General features: G+C 47.3%; 8 protein-coding genes across 8 annotated transcripts; 5 read left to right on the forward strand and 3 right to left on the reverse strand.

Annotated features, from left to right (window-relative positions):
• Positions 1-33: 33 nt before the first annotated feature.
• On the forward strand, positions 34-1414 carry SERLADRAFT_417435 (uncharacterized protein; the record flags this gene model as incomplete). Its single annotated transcript, XM_007321890.1, has 7 exons — positions 34-65; positions 140-215; positions 277-425; positions 482-564; positions 643-1056; positions 1119-1201; positions 1258-1414. The coding sequence occupies 5 exons, from the start codon at positions 332-334 to the stop codon at positions 1322-1324; spliced, it is 741 nt and encodes a 246-aa protein (XP_007321952.1).
• Positions 1415-2395: 981 nt separating this feature from the next.
• Positions 2396-5551, forward strand: SERLADRAFT_363175 (uncharacterized protein; the record flags this gene model as incomplete). The annotated part of the gene is made up of 4 exons (XM_007321891.1): positions 2396-2884; positions 2956-3762; positions 3821-4065; positions 4121-5551. 4 exons carry the CDS (start codon positions 2396-2398, stop codon positions 4656-4658), a joined length of 2079 nt encoding a protein of 692 aa, XP_007321953.1.
• A 160-nt stretch (positions 5552-5711) lies between these two features.
• Positions 5712-7922, forward strand: SERLADRAFT_475568 (uncharacterized protein; the record flags this gene model as incomplete). Its single annotated transcript, XM_007321892.1, has 8 exons — positions 5712-5828; positions 5897-5982; positions 6034-6371; positions 6427-6608; positions 6668-6794; positions 6856-7348; positions 7402-7726; positions 7782-7922. The coding sequence occupies 8 exons, from the start codon at positions 5750-5752 to the stop codon at positions 7814-7816; spliced, it is 1665 nt and encodes a 554-aa protein (XP_007321954.1).
• Positions 7923-8156: 234 nt separating this feature from the next.
• Positions 8157-11352, forward strand: SERLADRAFT_452141 (uncharacterized protein; the record flags this gene model as incomplete). The annotated part of the gene is made up of 9 exons (XM_007321893.1): positions 8157-8502; positions 8562-8735; positions 8787-9021; positions 9073-9502; positions 9611-10006; positions 10109-10467; positions 10535-10652; positions 10762-10890; positions 10976-11352. 9 exons carry the CDS (start codon positions 8157-8159, stop codon positions 11195-11197), a joined length of 2409 nt encoding a protein of 802 aa, XP_007321955.1.
• A 94-nt stretch (positions 11353-11446) lies between these two features.
• On the forward strand, positions 11447-13411 carry SERLADRAFT_475572 (uncharacterized protein; the record flags this gene model as incomplete). The annotated part of the gene is made up of 2 exons (XM_007321894.1): positions 11447-11728; positions 11789-13411. The coding sequence occupies one exon, from the start codon at positions 11839-11841 to the stop codon at positions 12733-12735; it is 897 nt and encodes a 298-aa protein (XP_007321956.1).
• On the reverse strand, positions 13387-14158 carry SERLADRAFT_335274 (uncharacterized protein; the record flags this gene model as incomplete). The annotated part of the gene is made up of 4 exons (XM_007321895.1): positions 13387-13566; positions 13590-13703; positions 13778-13940; positions 13980-14158. Coding segments are annotated over 4 exons (636 nt in total), but the record flags the coding sequence as incomplete, so codon positions are not given.
• Positions 14159-14400: 242 nt separating this feature from the next.
• On the reverse strand, positions 14401-15335 carry SERLADRAFT_475582 (uncharacterized protein; the record flags this gene model as incomplete). Its single annotated transcript, XM_007321896.1, has 4 exons — positions 14401-14833; positions 14890-14987; positions 15056-15208; positions 15267-15335. The coding sequence occupies 4 exons, from the start codon at positions 15275-15277 to the stop codon at positions 14541-14543; spliced, it is 555 nt and encodes a 184-aa protein (XP_007321958.1).
• Positions 15336-15428: 93 nt separating this feature from the next.
• Positions 15429-19889, reverse strand: SERLADRAFT_417438 (uncharacterized protein; the record flags this gene model as incomplete). The annotated part of the gene is made up of 17 exons (XM_007321897.1): positions 15429-15953; positions 16005-16308; positions 16367-16468; positions 16521-16668; positions 16731-16960; positions 17022-17235; positions 17286-17390; positions 17443-17594; positions 17656-17865; positions 17934-18171; positions 18243-18803; positions 18868-19218; positions 19283-19389; positions 19447-19519; positions 19577-19678; positions 19744-19827; positions 19884-19889. 17 exons carry the CDS (start codon positions 19887-19889, stop codon positions 15707-15709), a joined length of 3234 nt encoding a protein of 1077 aa, XP_007321959.1.
• Between the last annotated feature and the right edge of the window lie 197 nt (positions 19890-20086).

Genomic DNA, 20086 nt, shown 5'->3' on the forward strand with positions numbered 1-20086 from the left:
TGGGACAGCACGGAATTTGCCCGGTATTTTCCCGAGATGCTAGCAACTGCACACTGACAGTGACAGTGAGTTTTTATCTTGGTTTTATTTGTGAAATCCCCGTGTACTATGTATAGGTTTTGATCCTCCTGTTAAATAGGGGAATCACAAAGGAATACGCGCTGTTCAAGATATCCGGCTTCCCACCGACTAACCACGGAGTAGAGTTGCGCTAGGTGAGCATAGTATATCGCAATCATCCTTACAGATCGTCTGAAATGTTGACATGATTGCTAGATCTTAACTTTATATCTGTGTAGAGCTTAAAAACATACCCCGAACTACTATCGACATGGCTGCGAACGTTCAGGATGCTATCATGCTTCTAGGAGATTCGTTAACCCAGGGAGGCTGGGAACCCAATGCTTTTGCTCAGCGATTATCCTGCAAGTTGCTCTTTCGCCCTAGATCAAAGATGGTCTCTTATCGCATCACTCTGTAGATGTCTACGCCCGTAAACTGGACGTCATTAATCGTGGGTTCGGTGGCTACCAGACCGATTGGGCTATCCCTGTTTTTGAACAGGTATGTTATCTTTCCAGGATTTTTTTTCTGCGGTGATATATTACTAAATTATGTGGTTATCTGCATTGATATATGTAGGTATTCGCAAAGCAGCATGAGCAACAGCACGTCCCCAAAGTTCGCATTCTCACCATCTGGTATGGTGCCAACGATGCTTCACCTGCTCCCAGTCCCCAACACGTCCCTCGGGACAGATTCAAAGCCAATCTCAGTCACCTGGTCCAGATGGTTACGTCGCCTACATCGGCGCACTACTCTCCGGATACTCGCATTATTCTTATTACACCCCCGCCTGTGAACACTTATCAGTGGGACAGCCGCGTGTTTGACGTGACTAAATCGTATGCGGAGGCCGTTAAGGAAGTCGGGCTGAAGGAAGAGTTGCCTGTTGCTGATATCTGGACGTCTATTTGGGAAGCCGCCGGGAAGGATGAAAAATCATTGTCGAAATATTTGTCCGACGGCCTCCATCTTACCGCTGAAGGCTACGACGTGCGTTTCAAGTTTCATTAAGCTTGGGTATGATGACTAAAATGGCACGATGGATTGAACAGATCGTTTTCACCTCGCTGATCAAGATCATCGGTGAAAAATACCCTGAAGTGCACTATGACAAGTTGCAAAACGTGTTCCTGCCGTAGGTGCTCTCGAGATAATACAGTTTACGTCTTCTTACACGTCCTCTGAACGCAGGTGGGATAGCGTTGATTTTGCGAATCCCCGTTCGACGCTTGGGAAGAGAGATGCGATGCTGGCGTGACTGGTTTGAAATACGTGAAGTTGTAGTGACTAAGAATGTTATGTACCGAAGTAACCTGTAAGACTAGTGGAATGTTGAGTGGAATTGTGGCCAGGAAGTGGAGTATGGCCGGAAATGGCAGGAGTTCATTATGATGGATCAAACGGACCGGGCTGGTTCGACGTGGCTCGCTGGCGTCAAGGTGACGATGAAACAAAAGCGGTCACGTGATGAAAACGAACGTTGAGCAAAGGAAGGGCAAACAAGAAATAGCCGTCAAATAATACTTGAGCTCCTGCGACGACATATTGCACCGGAGGACAGCGCGGATATTCACTAGCAAGGTCTTTTTGGAAAAGACGAGGACTGCATATTATATATTTTCTGGTATGTGTCGAGGGAGAGAAAGAAGCGCGGGGCTGACTGTTCGGGATAGGCAGTGGACCCACAACTGTCCACAACAGAGTTTGCGTAACCTTCCTGTTCAAATTCCCCGTGAGAATGCCTTCGAGCCTTTCTTTGACCAACTTGTTGGTGCTTCAACCGTCAGACGCTAAAACACGTTTTTCTTTGTTTCTCTCCAGGCGCGGCCTCCTCCGTCAACACATTCCTTACGCCCAGGTGAGCTTCTCTGTCCACCTTTGCATGCCACCACCACACGGCCCGTGCCGGTATGTTTCGACTGGTGGACGTATGTCCTTCTTTGGCGAACAATGAAACATACCACGCGCGTCTCATACGGCTATGTCAGATTCAGACCTATCAGTGCTAATATTCATTATCGTCGTTCTTACAGTCCAGTTGTTTTAAAATTAAACCCCTGGCCACGACCCAAACCTTCGGGCCACCTTCCTCGGTCTGTCCTCCTATTTCTGTTCCTGTCTCTCTCTCTCACCTTCAACTTGGTTGTATACTTCAAACTGCGTCGCGTGTACCATTACCTTCACGTCCCTCACGCTCTACAATACACCTGCATCGGCCTACCGTCCCACTTGTTCTATCACCATCATGTCCATCTCCTTCATGGACCGCCTCACAGATCCTCACCCAAGCAAGAAACAGAAAAGACAACTTTATACCGTATCTGACGAAATGGCTTTCTTCACTATCTCTTCTTCCTCAACACAATATCTACAGGCGCCACCCGCTCTTTCGCGCAAGCGGACCCAGCAGCTTCAGCGCCCACGCGACGACGTCGATGAATTCCTTTCCTCTGATCTCGAACTTTCCTTCGCTTCTACCATGTCCTTGAACTCTCCTCCACGCGATACAATCGCTCTCTCCTCAGACCATGGACGTGACGAGCCTATGGATATCTCTCCAGCACCACCCAAAATACTTGTTCCTGCAAAGGAGACCGGAAGACTCGGTCGTCCCCGCGCGTTTACCAGTGCAGCTAGGATGTTCGGGCGTGATATGAGTAACGGTGTAGCACCTAGTGAACCCCCTACCTCTACCTTGAAGTCGGGTTCCTCTCAATCAAATGCAAAGCGTATTCAGCGAAGTGCCTTACCTACTGAATGGTTTGCGCCTGAATCCATGAAGGTGTCAGAATCCAAGACCGATGAGAATATGTATACTGTCGTGCGTTTATGTTTCATCTTGGGTTACTTTTGAATCAGGCGTGGTGGCTGACATTATCTCGTTGTCAGCCTCCCTCTCCAGGCGCAGGAGATGCCATGGACGTTGACTCCGCACCCCTCTCCGTAAGGAGGGACGTCTTAGGCTCGCCGCCTCTCTCGGCGGCTCCAACGATTACTGGATTCAACAACCTGTTTTTTGAGACGATGTCTCCCTCCAAGACCGAATCACCTGTTGGTCCTCAGCCCAAGAAACGTCGTTCCTTATCACCTGACTCTGTACGCCGAGTTGAACATGACGTCTCCTCATCTCCTGCTCCTTCATCTCCATCTCAGCATAAACTCGAGAGAATGTCGAGCGGACCCATTCTGACCAATTTCAACAAGCCCCTTTTACAAGGTCTCGGAGTTCCCTCCAACCTTAACAAGAGACCCCGCCGTCCTGTATTTTCTGCTTTAGTCCAACCTTCTGAGATCAAATCCGCATACCCCGTTCTCACCTCAGAGACTTCTCCAATTGAGGAGCAAGTGCAGAGCCGACTTCCTCCTACACGTCGTGCCTTCTCCGCAATGTTACCCCCCACTGCACTTGACTCTTTCTCCGACGAATCTTCGTTTGACGGCCCCGACATGTCGTCTCCGGCTCAGGCATATGCCAAGAGACAACAGGTTAAAACCCTTCGTCGGTGTGATGGAACAGAAGATTTCAGGCCGCTCACTGGAGCTATGGCTATGGTCAAGAGGGACCTGCAAGAAAGTCCTTCTGCAAGGTTTATGGTCGCCGGTATGCCTGGTTTCGGCGACAATGAGGCCCATGGGAAAATTTTGCCCTGCCACCGTGTTAGGGAGGATGGGCTGATGAGGATCAATGCTCAGACCGTGCGTCACCTTCAATCAAATTTATTGTCGGTGTACTAATTTTATTCGCTATCTGTAGCTGGACTCCCTCCTTGACGGTGCTTACAACAACCAAATTGCAGATTTCCATGTCATCGATTGTCGTTTTGATTACGAATATAATGGTGGACATATCCCCGGCGCTGTCAACATTAACACACCCATCGGTGTTGAAGAATTTTTACTTGGTAAAGCAACACCCAGGCCCTGCGTTAGCGGTGATGTGAACAGGAAGACTATTGTCGTATTCCACTGCGAGTTTAGCGCAAAACGTGCCCCTACTTTGTACGTTTCATCCTCTCTTCTGTTGTAAACATGCTGATTCTAAATTACGCGTCAGCGCCAAGCATCTTCGTTCCAAGGACCGTGCACTCAACAACCACGTATACCCCAAAATCCACTACCCTGAAGTGTACGTCCTCGAAGGTGGTTACTGCGAATACTTTAAGCAATCGGCGATGCGCTGCCAGCCCCGAGGATACGTGACGATGGACGATCCCGTTCACGCACTATCCCGCAAAGAAGACTTGGACCAATTCCGCAAGGCCAAGTTTGGACGCACCAAGTCTTACGCGTATGGTGATGGGGCCTTGAAGATGTCTGCCTTGTCCCATCAGCCTAAGAGGAATACCGCGCCAACCGCCGGTGCAACTCAACTTTTTGCGGCCGCGAATGCTGCTCGTACTCGTCGTGGCGGTGGCCTCTCCACCTTGGCAGAGGACGGAAATTCCGCTGCTCACTCTGATGACGACGAGACTGATATCGGCGATAGTCCATGCCCTCCTCCGACCAAAAACGTCTTATCCAAAGCGAAGAGGCTCAGTCGCGTTCCGATGGTTAGGGCCGAAACTTTAGGCTCTTCCCGCATGGCTTATTGATAATACCCTGTCAATGTCAGTGCCTGCAAGCTGCACACCTTAATGCTCCTCGAGGGCTCCTGTTTTGTCTTTCCCAATTAATGTTTTCTGTGCCAATGAAGGCAGATCGTCTCCGCCAAATCATGTTCTTTCGTAATTCATAATCAACACGACACTCCGATGTCTTCCGTCTCAGACACCCATCTACGACCGTTACCAGAATAAAGACTTTCACGTCTCAGTTATGCTTATCTCATTCCATTACGCTCGTTATGCTCTATGCTCTCTGCGGCGTGTCCGATATACATTTTCGCATCCGTCTCGCACCCGAAGCCCTCCTAAACAAACTTGACAAGAACACACTAGCATCCGAACTTCGTTCAGTCTCCTTAGCCATTCAATCGATCGCATTCCAACGCTCCATTTGTCTGACTAGTATCACTATCACGCATCATATGTGACAACCGTTGCATATCAGCTCGCTCATCTGTTTTTATATATGTCAATGGACGGTCATCGCACCGCTGTCCTCCACACATCTTTTTCGTTTCTATTTTCTATTCGCATTTCAGCCGAACTTACTATTTTCCCGCTTGCGCCTAAAACACGCTGTTACCTCCTTCTCTGTCCCCCGCACTGGACATTTCCTAAGACTTTCTTCACTTGTGATATGTGGAGTTGGAGTAGACAGAATGGCTTTGATTCAGTCTGGTGTTTTTGTTCGTTACATTTGCCATTTACAATCATCTCTTTTCTATTCTCCTATTTATTGTTCACTCTTGATATATCATTCTTCTGTTTCGTCAAGCTTTGGACTTTATGTCTCGGTGTCATTCTCGAGTGTTACATCCATTCGTGCTAGTGATTTCGTGATAGTGCCTGTTAATGTCTTCTAAATATTATTTCTATGAAAACGAAAACTAGCTTGACACTGATTGAGTACACGGCTGCCTAGTATGCTTCCATGAAGTTCGATAGGATGAGCGAGACATGCTACAACATTTACAGCGCTTACTATATAAGGAAAGTTAAGTAAGCAGTCTCAGAATCGTTGGCGCGTCGCACCAAAAAGTGCGGATTCATTTGGATTGTCTTCAACGAATTCATCCAAGATGTTTCAACGCGATCCCCGAGCTGGAGCTTTCCTTGGTGGAGACAGAGTATCAGGACAGGACATCCGGGATCAAAATGGTGAGTGCTATCAGCAGAAACGAAACCGGATGTCAATCTAACCGTCATATGCGATCGATGGCTACCAGTACTCGCCGCACAGTCCATCGCGAATATTGTGAAAAGCTCCCTAGGTCCTCTGGGTCTTGACAAGATGCTCGTGGATAACATTGGGGTGGGTAAATTTTCCAGATCTTGAAGTCTGCTTTGCTTATGGTCTTTGCAGGAAGTGACGATCTCAAACGACGGCGCCACTATTCTCTCTCTGTTGTCCGTCGAACATCCTGCTGGGAAGATTTTCGTTGATCTTGCACAGAAGCAAGACAAAGAAGTTGGCGATGGGACAACGTCTGTGGTGATCGTGGCAGCAGAGCTTCTCCGCCGTGCCAATGAACTTGTCAAGGCGAAGATACACCCAACTACGATTATCACTGGTTACAGGCTCGCGTGCAGAGAGGCTGTCAAGTTTATGCAAGATCAACTCAGCATAAAGGTGGATCTCCTTGGTAGAGATGCCCTTGTCAATACTGCGAAAACGACGATGTCGAGCAAGATCATTGGAAAGTGAGTTTTATAGACTTGTTGATTTCTGGCTTTCGATTACTAAGGTGTATATTAGCGATGATGATTTGTTTGCACCCATGGCTGTTGATGCGATGTTAGCTGTCAAGACAATTAACTTGCGTGGAGACATAAAATATCCAGTTAAAGCTGTCAACGTGCTGAAAGCACACGGGAGAAGTGCACGGGAGTCATTATTTGTGCAGGGATATGCTCTCAACTGTACAGTCGCAAGTCAAGGTATGTTTCCCCTTTATTTTCCCATTTGAATTGCTTTATGAACGATACGCTATCGTCAGCCATGAAAACGCGCATACTAGGTGCAAAAATTGCCTGTTTAGATATCAATCTTCAAAAGACGAGGATGCAGTTGGGAGTACAGATATTGGTAGATGATCCGAATCAACTGGAGGAGATAAGGAAACGGTACGTTCGCGTGACTTGATCGCCCGAGAAAATCTTTCATTAATTTTCACGAAATTTAAAGAGAAGCTGAGATTACACTGGAACGCATCCGTAAAATTCTGGCTGCAGGGGCCAACGTTGTTCTGACTACAAAGGGTATCGATGATCTATGCCTCAAAGAATTTGTCGAAGCTGGAGCCATGGCCGTACGTCGTTGTCGGAAGGAAGATCTCCGCCGTATTGCGAAGGCAACAGGCGGAACCATGATTTCAAGTCTTGCCAATCTCGAAGGAGAGGAAACATACGAGTCGAGTTATCTAGGTTATGCCGACGAAGTCATTCAAGAGCGTATCTCGGATGATGAACTCATTTTGATCAAGGGAACAAAAGTTGTGAGCTCGGCGTCCATTGTCCTACGAGGTGCAAACGATTATATGCTGGATGAGATGGAACGAGCATTGCACGATACGTTGTCTGTGATCAAGCGTACTTTAGAAAGTGGCGCCGTTGTCCCTGGTGGAGGGGCAGTGGAGTCTGCTTTGAGCATTTACCTTGAAAACTTTGCTACCACAGTTGTAAGTGCAGGTTATTATTCTCGAAGTATTACTCGATACTCAAGGAAATGTAGGGTTCGAGAGAACAGCTGGCGATAGCAGAGTTTGCGAGTGCACTTCTTTCCATTCCCAAGCAACTTGCCATCAACGCTGCAAAGGATTCGACTGAGCTCGTTGCCAAACTCCGTTCGTATCACAACGCTGCACAAAATGCTCCTGCGGGAGACCCCAAAAAGGCTCTGCTCCGCTACGGTCTGGACCTCATGAATGGAGATGTGCGAGACAACGTTGCAGCAGGTGTTCTGGAGCCTACTATGAGCAAGGTCCGCAGTCTCAAATCTGCATACGAGGCTGCCATATCTTTGTTGCGGATCGACGACGCTATTCAATGCATACCAGGTAAGGAGTTGTTGGAGCATCATGATGGCAAACACTAATGACACGCATTTCATAGAACCGAAACCCGAGGCTGATCCCCATGGCCACTGAGAGATGAGATAGAAAATGAAAATACATGTAGATCAGTAATGCTAATGTAGTACTTTGCGCCCTTCTACACTGCCTGTTAGTGTGAAAGCAAACATGAGTGGCTGTGCAAGATATGAGTGACGCGGCAGTCACGTGCTTTTCCAGGCGCGGTTCGTTTGGTACATTGCCGACGAGGTCGACCTTTCCGTCTTGTATTTCATTGTAGGCCACTCCAATTAATCTTCATACTCGGGAGACACCATCAAGCTCACCGTTGGGGAGTATCTTTCACTGTGAAATTCACCAATTTTTCCGCTTTTTATTTGCAGGCGATAGCAGCTCAATGCGCTAGATCTGTCCTATGCAACAAGAAGCCACTCAGTCCTTCCTGCCTTACCTTTCCCAACGGTTCCACACGCTAGTCTGGACATGTCTCGACTCAGATCTCACAAAATCTGCCGTGTTCTATGCTGAACGCTATTTCGCCATGAACCAACTGAACCACGACGCTCGACATCTGTATGCTACCACGCTTTTGTGTGCCGGGCAAACGCATTCTGCCATGTGCCTCATCGATAACCCTCCAGATATGCGGTGTAGTGGATGCTTAGAAATTAAAGCAAAGTGCTGTACAGCACTCGGTCGGTACAGACAGGCGCGTGAAGCACTGGAGGAGAGCCTGCAGGATACATCCTACACACCAACGCGTACGCCACGTTTTAATCTTTTGCTCGTGGATATTGAGTTAGCCATCCCGTATTAACAGAATCTATGGGCTCCCGGACGGCGCGTGCATTTCCAGAGGAAGCAGCATTGCGATGTAGATCAGGTACAATGGCTTTGAAGGGTAATCTTCCTGAAAAGGCGTCTCTCAGCTTTCGCCAAGCACTAGCTCTCAATCCAATGTTATGGGAAGCATTCGAAGGCTTGTGTGCTCTTGGTACATTTTGTCTGATGATTTTAGCGAAGTTTTGCTAAGTCCTACCTTTAGGGTCTTTCCCTGAAATCGACGAACTGTTTCCTCCTAAGTCAGTACCTGTGAAGCGGACTGCCCCAGAGGAGCAGGCTCAGCTGAAACCTGCACCATCAATACCTACAGCTACTGGAGCTGGATTCTTTACTCCAGACGTTGGTTCTACCGGTAACTCACATCGTGGCTGGAAACCAGAACCACAAGCACCACAGCCTTTCCGAATGGGCCCCCCACCTTTACCTCGTGATTCACTGTTAGTCCTCAAAGCATCTCCATCGTGCCTATCGCTGACTTTTACTTACAGTGCCGCCAACGACACGTCCATATTTCCGGTAGATAACTCTTTTCTTCAAGTACAAGCTCATTTGCGGCCAAGTCGCACACAAGCAACAGTGGTTGGTTCGGCACAGGCTACTACATCTCGTCCTCTTTCTTCAGCTGACGAAGCTGGTCCTGTGCACAAGAAATTACGATCAGCTGTTCGAAAGCCCAGCGCTGAAGTAGTCAAGTCCAAGGCAGTTAAGTCCACAGTGGACGAACCCCTGAAAAAGGCACGCGCACGCCCGGCCTTGAAATTTGCTAACTTCTTCTCATCATCCGGTCGTCGTTCTCAGCCCGTCTCATCTACTAGGACCACTCTTGCTGGAAAAAGCGAGCGACCTGTGAATTCAGGAGTCCCAATTCGTCGCAGTACTCGGCTAATGAGCAATGCCAATATCAAACCAGCCAGCAAGGTAAGGGTATCATTCTTAGCATGTCCGCGGTGTCATATAGATCCACTGCGTTTTATCTGCCCTTAATGCTTCTCGGTGCAACTTTTAACAATTCGTCTCTTATCACAGCATCCACCTCTCAGGGAGCGACGACGAGTTACCACGCGTTCAAGATTAGCAGAGTCAGAGAATGACGAAGAGGCACTCACTCACGGAGAGGCCCCCCAGTCCACGTCACCACCTTCAAATGCAGCACAATCTCCACGGTCTGATGTGTCTCCTGCTCCGAGCAACTGGACAGCAGGGCAGGAGCAGGCCGCTCAGGAAGCTTACGACGTAGAAATGGCGGACCATTATGTGTATGAACTGATGCGACGCTTTGCCAGTGCGACAAGAGCCTTGTCGATGTACGACTCGCGGAAGTGTTTATTGGAACTGGAAAAATTGCCCCTCATTCACCAAAATTCGCCGTGGGTATTGGCAATGGTTGGTCGGGCGCACTATGAGAGACTTGAGTATGCTTCAGTACGTAAATTAATTGGATGTCTCTTCTTCCTTCCATTCGGACCATGGGACTATTATTGTTTCGACCTGGAAAGTTAAGGTTACTGATACGCATGTTTTTAGGCCGAGCGCGCTTTTAAAGCTGTCCGATCGCTGGAACCGTTCCGAATGTGGGATATGGAAGTGTACTCAACCCTATTATGGCATCTGCAGCAGAACGTCCAACTCTCGTATTTGGCACAAGAGTTACTGAGCATAAATCCTCAGTCGCCGCAGGCCTGGATTGCAGTGGGCAATTTGTTTTCTTTGCAAAAGGAGAGATCACAAGCCCTGACATGCTTCCGTCGTGCTGCACAATTGGACCCTTCGTGTGCCTATGCGTACACGCTTAGTGGACACGAGTCAATTGACGAGGATCTGGATAAGGCAATTGGGTTCTTTCAGTCAGCTTTACGCACTGATCCACGACACTATAATGCATGGTGAGTTCCATTGGTCTGATAACCTTGAAATTCCGTTTTCATGTAGAATTTGACGATATCTTATTAGGTATGGCCTCGGAACATGTTATCTGAGGATGAGCAAAATCCGATTGGCAGAATACCACTACCGGAAGGCCGTCGAAATACACCCTAATAACGCAGTGTTGCTGGGTTGCGTGGGGATGGTGAGTGATCACGGGATTGGTTGAATTTGATCGGTGGCTAAACGTGTTGTTTTATTTTTTCCCCTAATCTTTTTCCCTCGTTTCGTGACACCCTGCTTTTGACTCACAGGCCGTTGAGCGACGCGGAGATAAGACTGTGGCACTTTCGCTATTCGACCAAGCGGTACGGTTATCGCCCGATAATGCACTTGTGCGTTATCGTCGAGCAAAAATCCTTATCTCTTTAAAGAGGTACTCGGTGAGTATTTTACCTGATAAGGACTAAGAGTGACTAAATTTGCAAATACTAAATTTATGTGATTTATTCTTATCTTGACACACAGTCTGCGCTGCAAGACCTGGAATTACTCCGCGACTCGTCACCAGAAGAGTCTAACGTAGTTTTCCAGCTGGCTAAAGTGTACCGACTGATAGGCGATGAGGTCAAATCAGCTCATTGGCTTGCTGTTGCGCGCGATATCTCACCCAAGAGCGTCAACAAGATAAAGAAGCTGATAGAGACGGCGAAGGATGAGGAGGAGGATGACCCGATGGATGAGGGGTGAAGCACGCAGCCGTCGGTGACTTTACTGGATGCCCTGATGATAATTGAGATCTTGTATATACACCGTTTATAGCGGGTTGATAGGAAGACCTGATATAGCGCCGAGTGGTGATATCTGGCGTGGTGGCGTGCTAATCTTGTGACATTGTCGGGTTTGGTCGTGATTGGTCGTGATTGGTTCCAGATGTGGCTGGGCAGATTCACTCCCCGAGGGGTTCGCTTCGATTCGGCTTCTCCGTCACTTTGAGTCACGACATCGTCTATTTGCAAAATACTATATAAACACGGCCTCTCCTCAGCTCACATCCCCATCTTTTAGCCCCTCCTCCACCATGTCTACATAACTGCACCGCTGCCGTCCTGCTATCAAACACCCAGTACTTGCATCCTGCCGCGTCCCCAGTAGACTGCCTGGCGCACTGATTTAAAGTATGGTTAACAAACTTGCCCGTAAATCTAATAACGGCACTATTCTCTTTGAACCTTTCATCGTATATCGTATACACCGGTGATATTAACCGCGCAAGCATCGGTACGTACGCACTAGGCTGCCGCTACGAGTCTCAGCTCACTCCCTCGTGTGTTACCCCAGACGCCACATCTCTCGCCCCCTCTTCCAATCCAACCTCGTTTGCCTATCCTATGTCAACAGAATCTTTCGATTTCCTTCATCTGGCCCGTTCAAAGCTGCATACAGCCATTGGCGGGAAAGATAACTGCAGCCTGCACCGATGGGTGCTCCTCAAAAATTCGATTGTTCGCACTCCACCTAAAGACGGTGAAGTTCAAAACCCTATGCCTGATGTAAATTCTGTATATTCCTTTGATGACGAAGGAGACGGTGACGATGAAGACGACGGGGTTGAGGAAGAAATCGACTCATTCATGTTCCCCGACGCTAGTAACCTAGTTGATTGTGGTGGAGCTGATGTGAACGCTTCAGAAGCTGAGTGGCTCGACTCCCTCTTAGAAACCCTTGGTGAAGATGGTGAGGACTTGGAGCAAATTCGCGTCTCAGTATTGCCTGTGGAAGACGATGAAGATTTGCAAACCAGCCCCTTGGTCTCGCCCATGTCCTCGTCAGACGACCTTCTTAACCAACTTGCGTATTATTCACCGCCTATCGCTGTACCATATCCTGTGCCATACCCTCCGTTCCATCCCCCACTCATTCGTCCATGTGAGCTTGGCCCTATTATTGACTCACCTCTCCTCTCCAGTCTTCCAGCATATGATGATCCCCTTCCGTACTATGATACCGATGAAATAGATGATCTGTCCGTGCCTGACGCCATAGAAGACACTTCTGACGACGAGTCTGATATTCCCTCCACTCCGTCTCTGGTGCGGTCGTCAACCCAGTCCTTCGTTGACCCAGCCTCTGTGCCCCTTCCAGCGGAGCGCCGACGTCAGCGGATGCAACCCCACGTATATATTGGCACCATGGATCCTTATTTTTATCCCTTCGAGCTTGACCCCCTCCCCTTCCCTGATGAAGATCGTTTCGCTTCCTATAATCCCATCTATTCAGAATGCTAGCTGCTATGTCTATAATCTCTCCTGCCTCAATTGTGTATATGCACGCTTTTTTGCCCATGTATTGTATTCATCTCTGGGAATCTGGTTGTCCTTGTCTACAAGTGCCTAAGGTTAACTATATTGTAGGCCTATCCGCGAGCGGTCTTCACGGCATCTGACAACTTGTTGGTGTTTCACTTTGATATCAACGCACAGTTCCGACATCACCCGTTGATATCTAAAATGGTCCGTCGCAGGTGCCGAAGTATTCAGTGGGTGAACGGATGAATGTTGGAGCTTTACAGCTTTTGAGACATGACGTCCTTCAACTTGCTATTGAATTGCTGTCTTGTTTACGGCGGAAGCTCCAGAGAGTGTCGTCCTCTGGCAGCAACGGACGCCGTACATACTGAACCGAGATATTGTTAAATGCCGTGGGGTAACATTCAGACGTGGGAAGGGGTCGGGAATCTAGAAAGGGTGCTTAATGTTGGATAATGGTCGTGGGATGTCAACACGCGGCCTAAGACAAGTTAGCTCTGATTCTTACCTAGTCGTAACAAACACGGGGATACCGTTTCCAACTTTGACAAAGGGTTGCTGCGTGGGGGGGTCGTGGACGTTAAGCACCCTGGATATCATATGAACCAGCGTGTGGGAGCGACGGACGTACTTGTCAATGTAATCGCTGAATCGGTTTGCGATAAAGATGATATTGGATAGCTGTTCGCGCGTCCAGTTCTCGCGTATGATGTTCTCGTACAGGTCCATATCGCAATGCGGCATGTAGAGGATGGTTGGACGTATCACGGGATGCTTCGCGTTCTGGAACAGATAAAAGATAGATACGCGCTCAATGGACATAGCCCGCATACAATGCTGAAGGTACGTGCTCTGTTATCTGCCAGACACTGCATCCCGAGCGCTTGCAATAGCGCGCTGTCTGCATCCGTAAAGACGGGATCATAGACGGACACATTTTGGAGATCCTATATTCAGAAAGTCGCACGAACGGACCTAGTGTCATGCACAATTCTAGGGTACACGGGAGTGATGGGCGCACTATATCGCAAAGAGAACAGAATCTGATGAGGAACGCCAGCTGCGCCCGGGCGTCCCGAGACGAGACAGGGCTTCCAAGACCAAGGCACAACACCTCTGAAGCAGCAAAAGATAGATCCTGTAGAACGTCTTGGAGAATCTCTGGAAAACAAAGGGGGTCGTGCCTTCATCATTATCGGATTACAACTAAAACACCACAGGACTTGCGGCGGAGAAACGAACCGTGACAAGTGGATAGCCAGACAGTATTGGATTCCAGTTCTTTTTTCGTGCGTTCCAGCTGTTCCAGCGGCTGGGGCGGTTCACCTGATGGCTTTCGTCTTCGCTTTTTTCGAGGACCCGCACGAGTGAATGGCTCCGAATATGCAAACGAAGCTGAATTTTCCATGTGAAGATCACGGAAGGTGATAACAGAAAAAAAGCTCAGGAAAGGTATAAAGCAAAGACAAAGAACCGCTAATTTCCGTCAAAGTTCGAAAGATTTGAATGATCATCCAAGTGATCATCTGATAACGAATTGCCACTCTTGGGCATACCGCTGGCCCTGACCGAGGATATAACATATATGGGTTGGCTTCCATTTTACAGATACTATGAGCAATATCATTCTGGCAATCCACGTTTAAGGGCTCCTGTGCTCTTCTAGCTCCCTGTCGCGAGGCAAGGCGAAGCAGGGGCGTCGCACAAGAACGCCCCTCAGATATAAATTGTTGGTAGGTCCCATGACCAGACTGTTGTACATTCTATGCTAAGACATTTTATTCCTACAAGGTTTGCAGCGCCCAAAGGTCATCTCCTAGGTAAGAGGCCACTTCCACTCCGATATCCTTATTCACCTTTCGCATCTCTTCAGTCCCGAGTTTCGTAATCCCGACACCGACGGCATGTTCTTTCCCTTCTGCGTATATTCCGACAAGCGCTCCAGCGGGCAACGCAGCATTGGGGGGTGGGAGATAACCTCCAGCAGAGGTAAGTCCAGGGCACATCATGTGTGCACCACCAAGCAGGAATCGGATTGCACCACGGTCAATCCCCACTTTCGGTAACATATAGGGATCTGTTCATATCAATCAATTTCCAGCTGGACTTCCACTTCTCTTATCCAAAACTCACACTTGTGGTATAATCGCAGTGTTGGATACAATGGACCATCAAAGTGCTGGAAGAACAGTGGTTCGTTGTGGACAGTGTATATCGAGACATGCTCTCTACTATCTTGTAAATCAGATCATCTGCAATCAGACGAAGTTAAACAGAATCAGTTGTTTTGAAAACGCACCATTTCACATGAACAAGAGGCTCCTTCTTGGGCCAAATCTGCTCTAGGGTTTCAGGTTCGATTTTCCATTGAGCGAGAACTCCTGCGCGGATGGAGCGTTGTACAGATGATTTAAGAGGCGTTTGACCTGCGATGTCCGTCGATGGCTGAAACCTGCATATGCAAGATAATTTACCACACTCATCAGCTCAAGAGTGAAGAGATGCTTTACTTTTTGAACATGGCGAGTTCGAGGTTTGCTTGTGGAGGTGACGGTAGTTGATTAACTTTTGCCTTCGGCGAACAAGATATCTTATCGCCGACCGACAGGACTGACTTATTTGGTCACGCATTTTTACATGAGTATGTACTGAAGCCAATCGACATTTTGAATACATTTAATATGATTTCAATTCAAGATCAACGTTAACAACAGTCTACATTACTTTCATGTGCTCCCCGACCTAAGCTAGTAGTACATTAGATATTGAAAGCGGCGAGGCAAAAGGCATCGATAGCAGGATGAATTTGTAGAGACATTGATGAGGTGTTAGGATGATAAGGAGACATTTAAGGGGCTTGGAAGGAGAGACTAGACAACCAGAAAATATACAACAGAACAAAGGCATCGTGTAAACAGTCATGATTTTAGCAGCGCGGGGGATGATTTCTTTAAATGTCCTCGTCCTTGTCCTCCAGCTGTGAGGGCTTGAGCATACCTGGGATCCGCATGGCATTTTCCCGCTCTACTTGGGCTTTCCTCTGTGCCTCGTCCTCTTTCTCCTCGAGATAGAGCTCAGCATTGTCACCAGAAGAAAATTCCTTGAGCTGGATAAGGAAATCTCGAAGAACAAGCTTGAAGCGGTTGCTGTCGCTGTGGAATTCGCCTAAACCATTGACGAAAACTTGAACTTGGGAGCTGCAGACTAACATCAGCGGAAGGACACGAGCAAGAATAAAACAATCATACTTCTGCACATGCGGGAAAGCCGTCTTCAAGAGGTTGGCGCAATATTCCCGTAAAAATACGGAATTCGAAATATTTGGATCCGTCATCTGAGCTGGGTCAAATAATGGCGTCTGGATTTGATTGGTTTCGACAAGCTGGAACATCCGAGCGAGTAGTAAACTCTGTAGCTTGAAGCCACTTTTATGATCTGCATCAGTCAGAACGAAGAATATATCCTGGACTATGCTGAGGAAGTATTGTTGGAAGAATGCATTGCTGACCGCTGGTTCTGCACCGGCGAAGTTGTTCACGACTTCGAGGCATACTGTTTGGGACAACAATTATTAAGACGTATATATACAAAACAGCTGTCATGAACGTACAGTTCAAACCAGTGTCTGCGATGTCTCGCATGGTGTGCTTGATGGCCCAGATTATGCTGTCCATGAACAACTTAAACTGCGGCGGCGGGATGCCAAGCATAGCTACACGATCGTCAGATTAAAGCTATTCTATCACGATATAAAAAACACCTACCAGGGAAGCAATTAATATTAATGGCCCTAAGGAGTTTAAAGAACCCGACTCTGTGCTCAGGGAATTCGGAGAAGTCTTGATTGATCATATTCAAAGTCGGCTCGAAAACGGCATCAAGAATAGCAGGTACTTGTGGGGTAAGCAAAGGCTATAGTGGTTATAAATAATTGAATTCAAGAAGCTGTTCGAAGGAAAGGAAGAATCACTTACACCAAGACGCCCCGTGATAGTAGCCATCACGTTCAGAACCTCCGCATCTCTTGCTGTTGGAATGTTGCGGTTGTAATCTCCAAGTATAGCATCTAACAATGGGGGCATAAAATTGGTGTTAACAGCCTCGAGGTCCTCTGCCTTTTTGATATATGTCTCCATCAACTTCAGAATTTCTTTCTTGACAGTGCGCAGTTGCCTGATCTTTGGAGTCTTCGTTGCAATGTTTCCTAAATGGTATGCAATGAGCCGCCAGAAAACATAAGCAGCAGCGCAAGTTAAGCAACTCACCATCACGAGCAACAGTTTCGCTAATAATTCCACTAACTGCTTTGTACAAGCCAAGCATATCTAAGAATATGCGACCAATTTGTGGAAGATAAAAACTGCCAATTGCAGTACAGGCCGAGACGTTCGTTTTCAGGACGTTTGAAAGGATCTTTATATTGTCTACGCTGCTGAGAACGTCCATGTTCTGTGCGGCCTGCGCCATAAGCGAGTCCCACTGTAGAGTATATTTAGATACGTCTAGGACACAAAAAAGAGCGGACGTACAGCGTTATTCGGGAGCTCCATTAACTTCGCTATTAGCTTCTCTTGCTGAGGCTTGTTAGGTGGTGCAGAAATCATGTACCCGACTGCCTCATAGAAAGTGTGCACCTGGCGGAGACTGTCAGTACTCGTGAACAAATATTTCAACAGGCAGACAAACCTGCTGAGGCGATAGATCGACCGTTATCCTATGTAATAGGCGTAGGATTTCATCAACGAAAGGCTCCTGCTCCCCAGATTGTTGCATTACAAAGTGGCGGCGACATTTTTGTGCAATTTTGATAAACGTATCGCAGGCCATGTCCTGTACACCTGCAAAATGCACAGAATATTCGGTGAGTGAACATTCACTGAAATGAATAAAATGAATCACCTTCGTGGGTTTCGTGCATAAATTCAAATAATTTATTAACGACCGTCTTCAGGAACTTCCAATGGGCCTTAAGGAATCGTGGGTATTGTCCAACAATATACATGATATCGGATGCAACTACAGCCTTGTTGTCCTTGCCACGCTTAATTTCACATAAGCCCAGAAGGTCCTTAATTACAGTGACCAAAAAACGCTTTTCTGTTTCCTCATCTGAAAAGATACAACGCAATACGAGCTTTGGTCAATACTTGACTTAGACAATACGACATAACACTTACTCATCGCTCCAGAGATAGAACCAATAGCCCAGCATAGTGTGTTTAGATTCTGCCAAGACCACTCTGAACCATCGACTTGCTTCGCCAGCTTTTCGGTGAGAATATTCTCAGTATCAACGACGTCCAAATGTGTAAGGTACACCAAAAGTTCGCGCATCGACTTGTAAAGGACAATGGTATCGCTTTCTTTCATGAATTCACGCACGATTTCTCCTTCTTCGTTTTCGACAATCAAAACCTAGAATTACGAGTCCATAAGGACCACTACTTAGCTCAAAAAATTACGCGAATAAATATGAACACACATACCTCCTCTGGTTTGACCATTCTCTCAATGACTACTAACCTCAAGTTGGATAGCACATCGCTATAAATATTCTTCCTAAGTGTCATACCATTAAGCATATTTTGTGCATTGCCATTCCCGCCTAGACTCAAACCCATCAGCAGACCAGACTCGCCAATGGGTAGACTCTTGATTTCGTCATAGAGCTCGGCTACTAATTTCAGCCAATACTCCAAGCAAATCTTGAAGATTTCTCTTTCGTCAACTTGTGATACCTTGACCATATAAAGATGAGCGTTGAGCAAAACGTCGCGATTTGCTTCCGTTTCAACGGCGCGAAGATGACTGGATAGGAAGTTGGCTAGGAAAAGGGCGAGATTAAGTACCAGCTCCTGGCCAGCGTCACCCGCATTTGCATAAGCCTGTGCAATGTTGGTACTGGGAGGGATCATGCGGTTGACAGATGTCATAACCATGGCAAAGAGAATCACAAATTTTGGGTCATATTCTGGACCAACGTTCAGTGCTGCAATTTCGGCGAGACACTTGAGCGTGACGTTGCGGAAATCGGGGGCTTCGAGGAACTACACAAGGAACCAATGTTATCAGTGCATTCGGGATATAAGCACATAGAGTAGATGGCCGCACCCGATTTAGGAGCAGATCAATGATTGTCGTTTCAAATATATAGCCTAGAGGAATCCAGTTCAAGAAGCGCAGCAGGGTTTCTAGAGTTGCCCTGATTAGTGACGTCTTTTGAGCTTCCTCTAGGACTTCAGAACATAATTTGAAGATTTCCGAAAATTCTCCACACATCTGATTCTTCAGGTTTTTGATCTTGGTCTGCGTTAGTTGTTCCGCCGAGTAATCGAACACTTCTTCCGATAATAATCGTAATATGACCATGTTATTCTCACAAAGAGAAAGATTAGTCTTGGATGACTCCACAAGTTCTGATATAAACGTTGGCCAGTTGTGTGGCCACTCTTGTTTGAGAATCTAGCAACCGAGTAATACGATTTGTAACGTGCTTTTTTTTCGTACAGAAATGATAAACGCTCACCTGAACAAGGGCAAGATTCAGTTTGTTGACATATGTCTTCTCCTTTCTCATGGTTGTCTCATCAGACGCCACCTTGACAGTTATACCAACGACGAAATTCCTTATACCTAAAAAAAATAGAATGAGCTTGAAATAATATATGTCATAGGAGTACGACTACATACCTTGACGTTGGCCCTCTGGTAGAGTTTTCCACCGCGTTGTAATTAATTTTTCGAGAATCTGCAAACCGATATACTAGATCCGATACACTGTGAGCTCGGGTGATGAGATGGAAACTATATGAATGTTCACCTTTGCTTGTGGAAATGATGACCGCTCTAATATATCCGGTACTCTCGTCCAAGCGTCAGGATGTTCTTCGAACTGGGTCAGGACTTGCTGTGCCATTTGTTGCTTAGATCGCGATCGGTTAGATTAGTGAATGTCCACTGCGAACAATACCCGATGCTGGTACACACCTCAGCTCCTGAGCCAGTATAAAACGCCATGACGACCCTATCCAAGAGGGAGACATCGAACTCCCTAGAGAAATCGAGCAAGCCCTTGCAGCAAGTTTCAGTTGTTAATCAACAGTTTTTGAAACGCGACATAGACGTACCTCCATGATGTAAATGTGAAAAGCTCCAGGAGGAGGTGGTGGTCGAGAGTGAAGGGCGAAACGTGCACGAAAAAAGTGCCCAGATAACTGATAATGCGTCGAACGTTGGGCAGAGGGCGCTCCCTTGGTCGCCGAGTGTGACACCCTAATCCTTATCTCCGACGTCCCCCAAATTATCTCCGAAAGGGCCTGCAGTGCCAGTC

This window comes from Serpula lacrymans (assembly GCF_000218685.1).
Source record: "Serpula lacrymans var. lacrymans S7.9 unplaced genomic scaffold SERLAscaffold_12, whole genome shotgun sequence".
In the NCBI taxonomy this organism is placed as follows: domain Eukaryota; kingdom Fungi; phylum Basidiomycota; class Agaricomycetes; order Boletales; family Serpulaceae; genus Serpula; species Serpula lacrymans.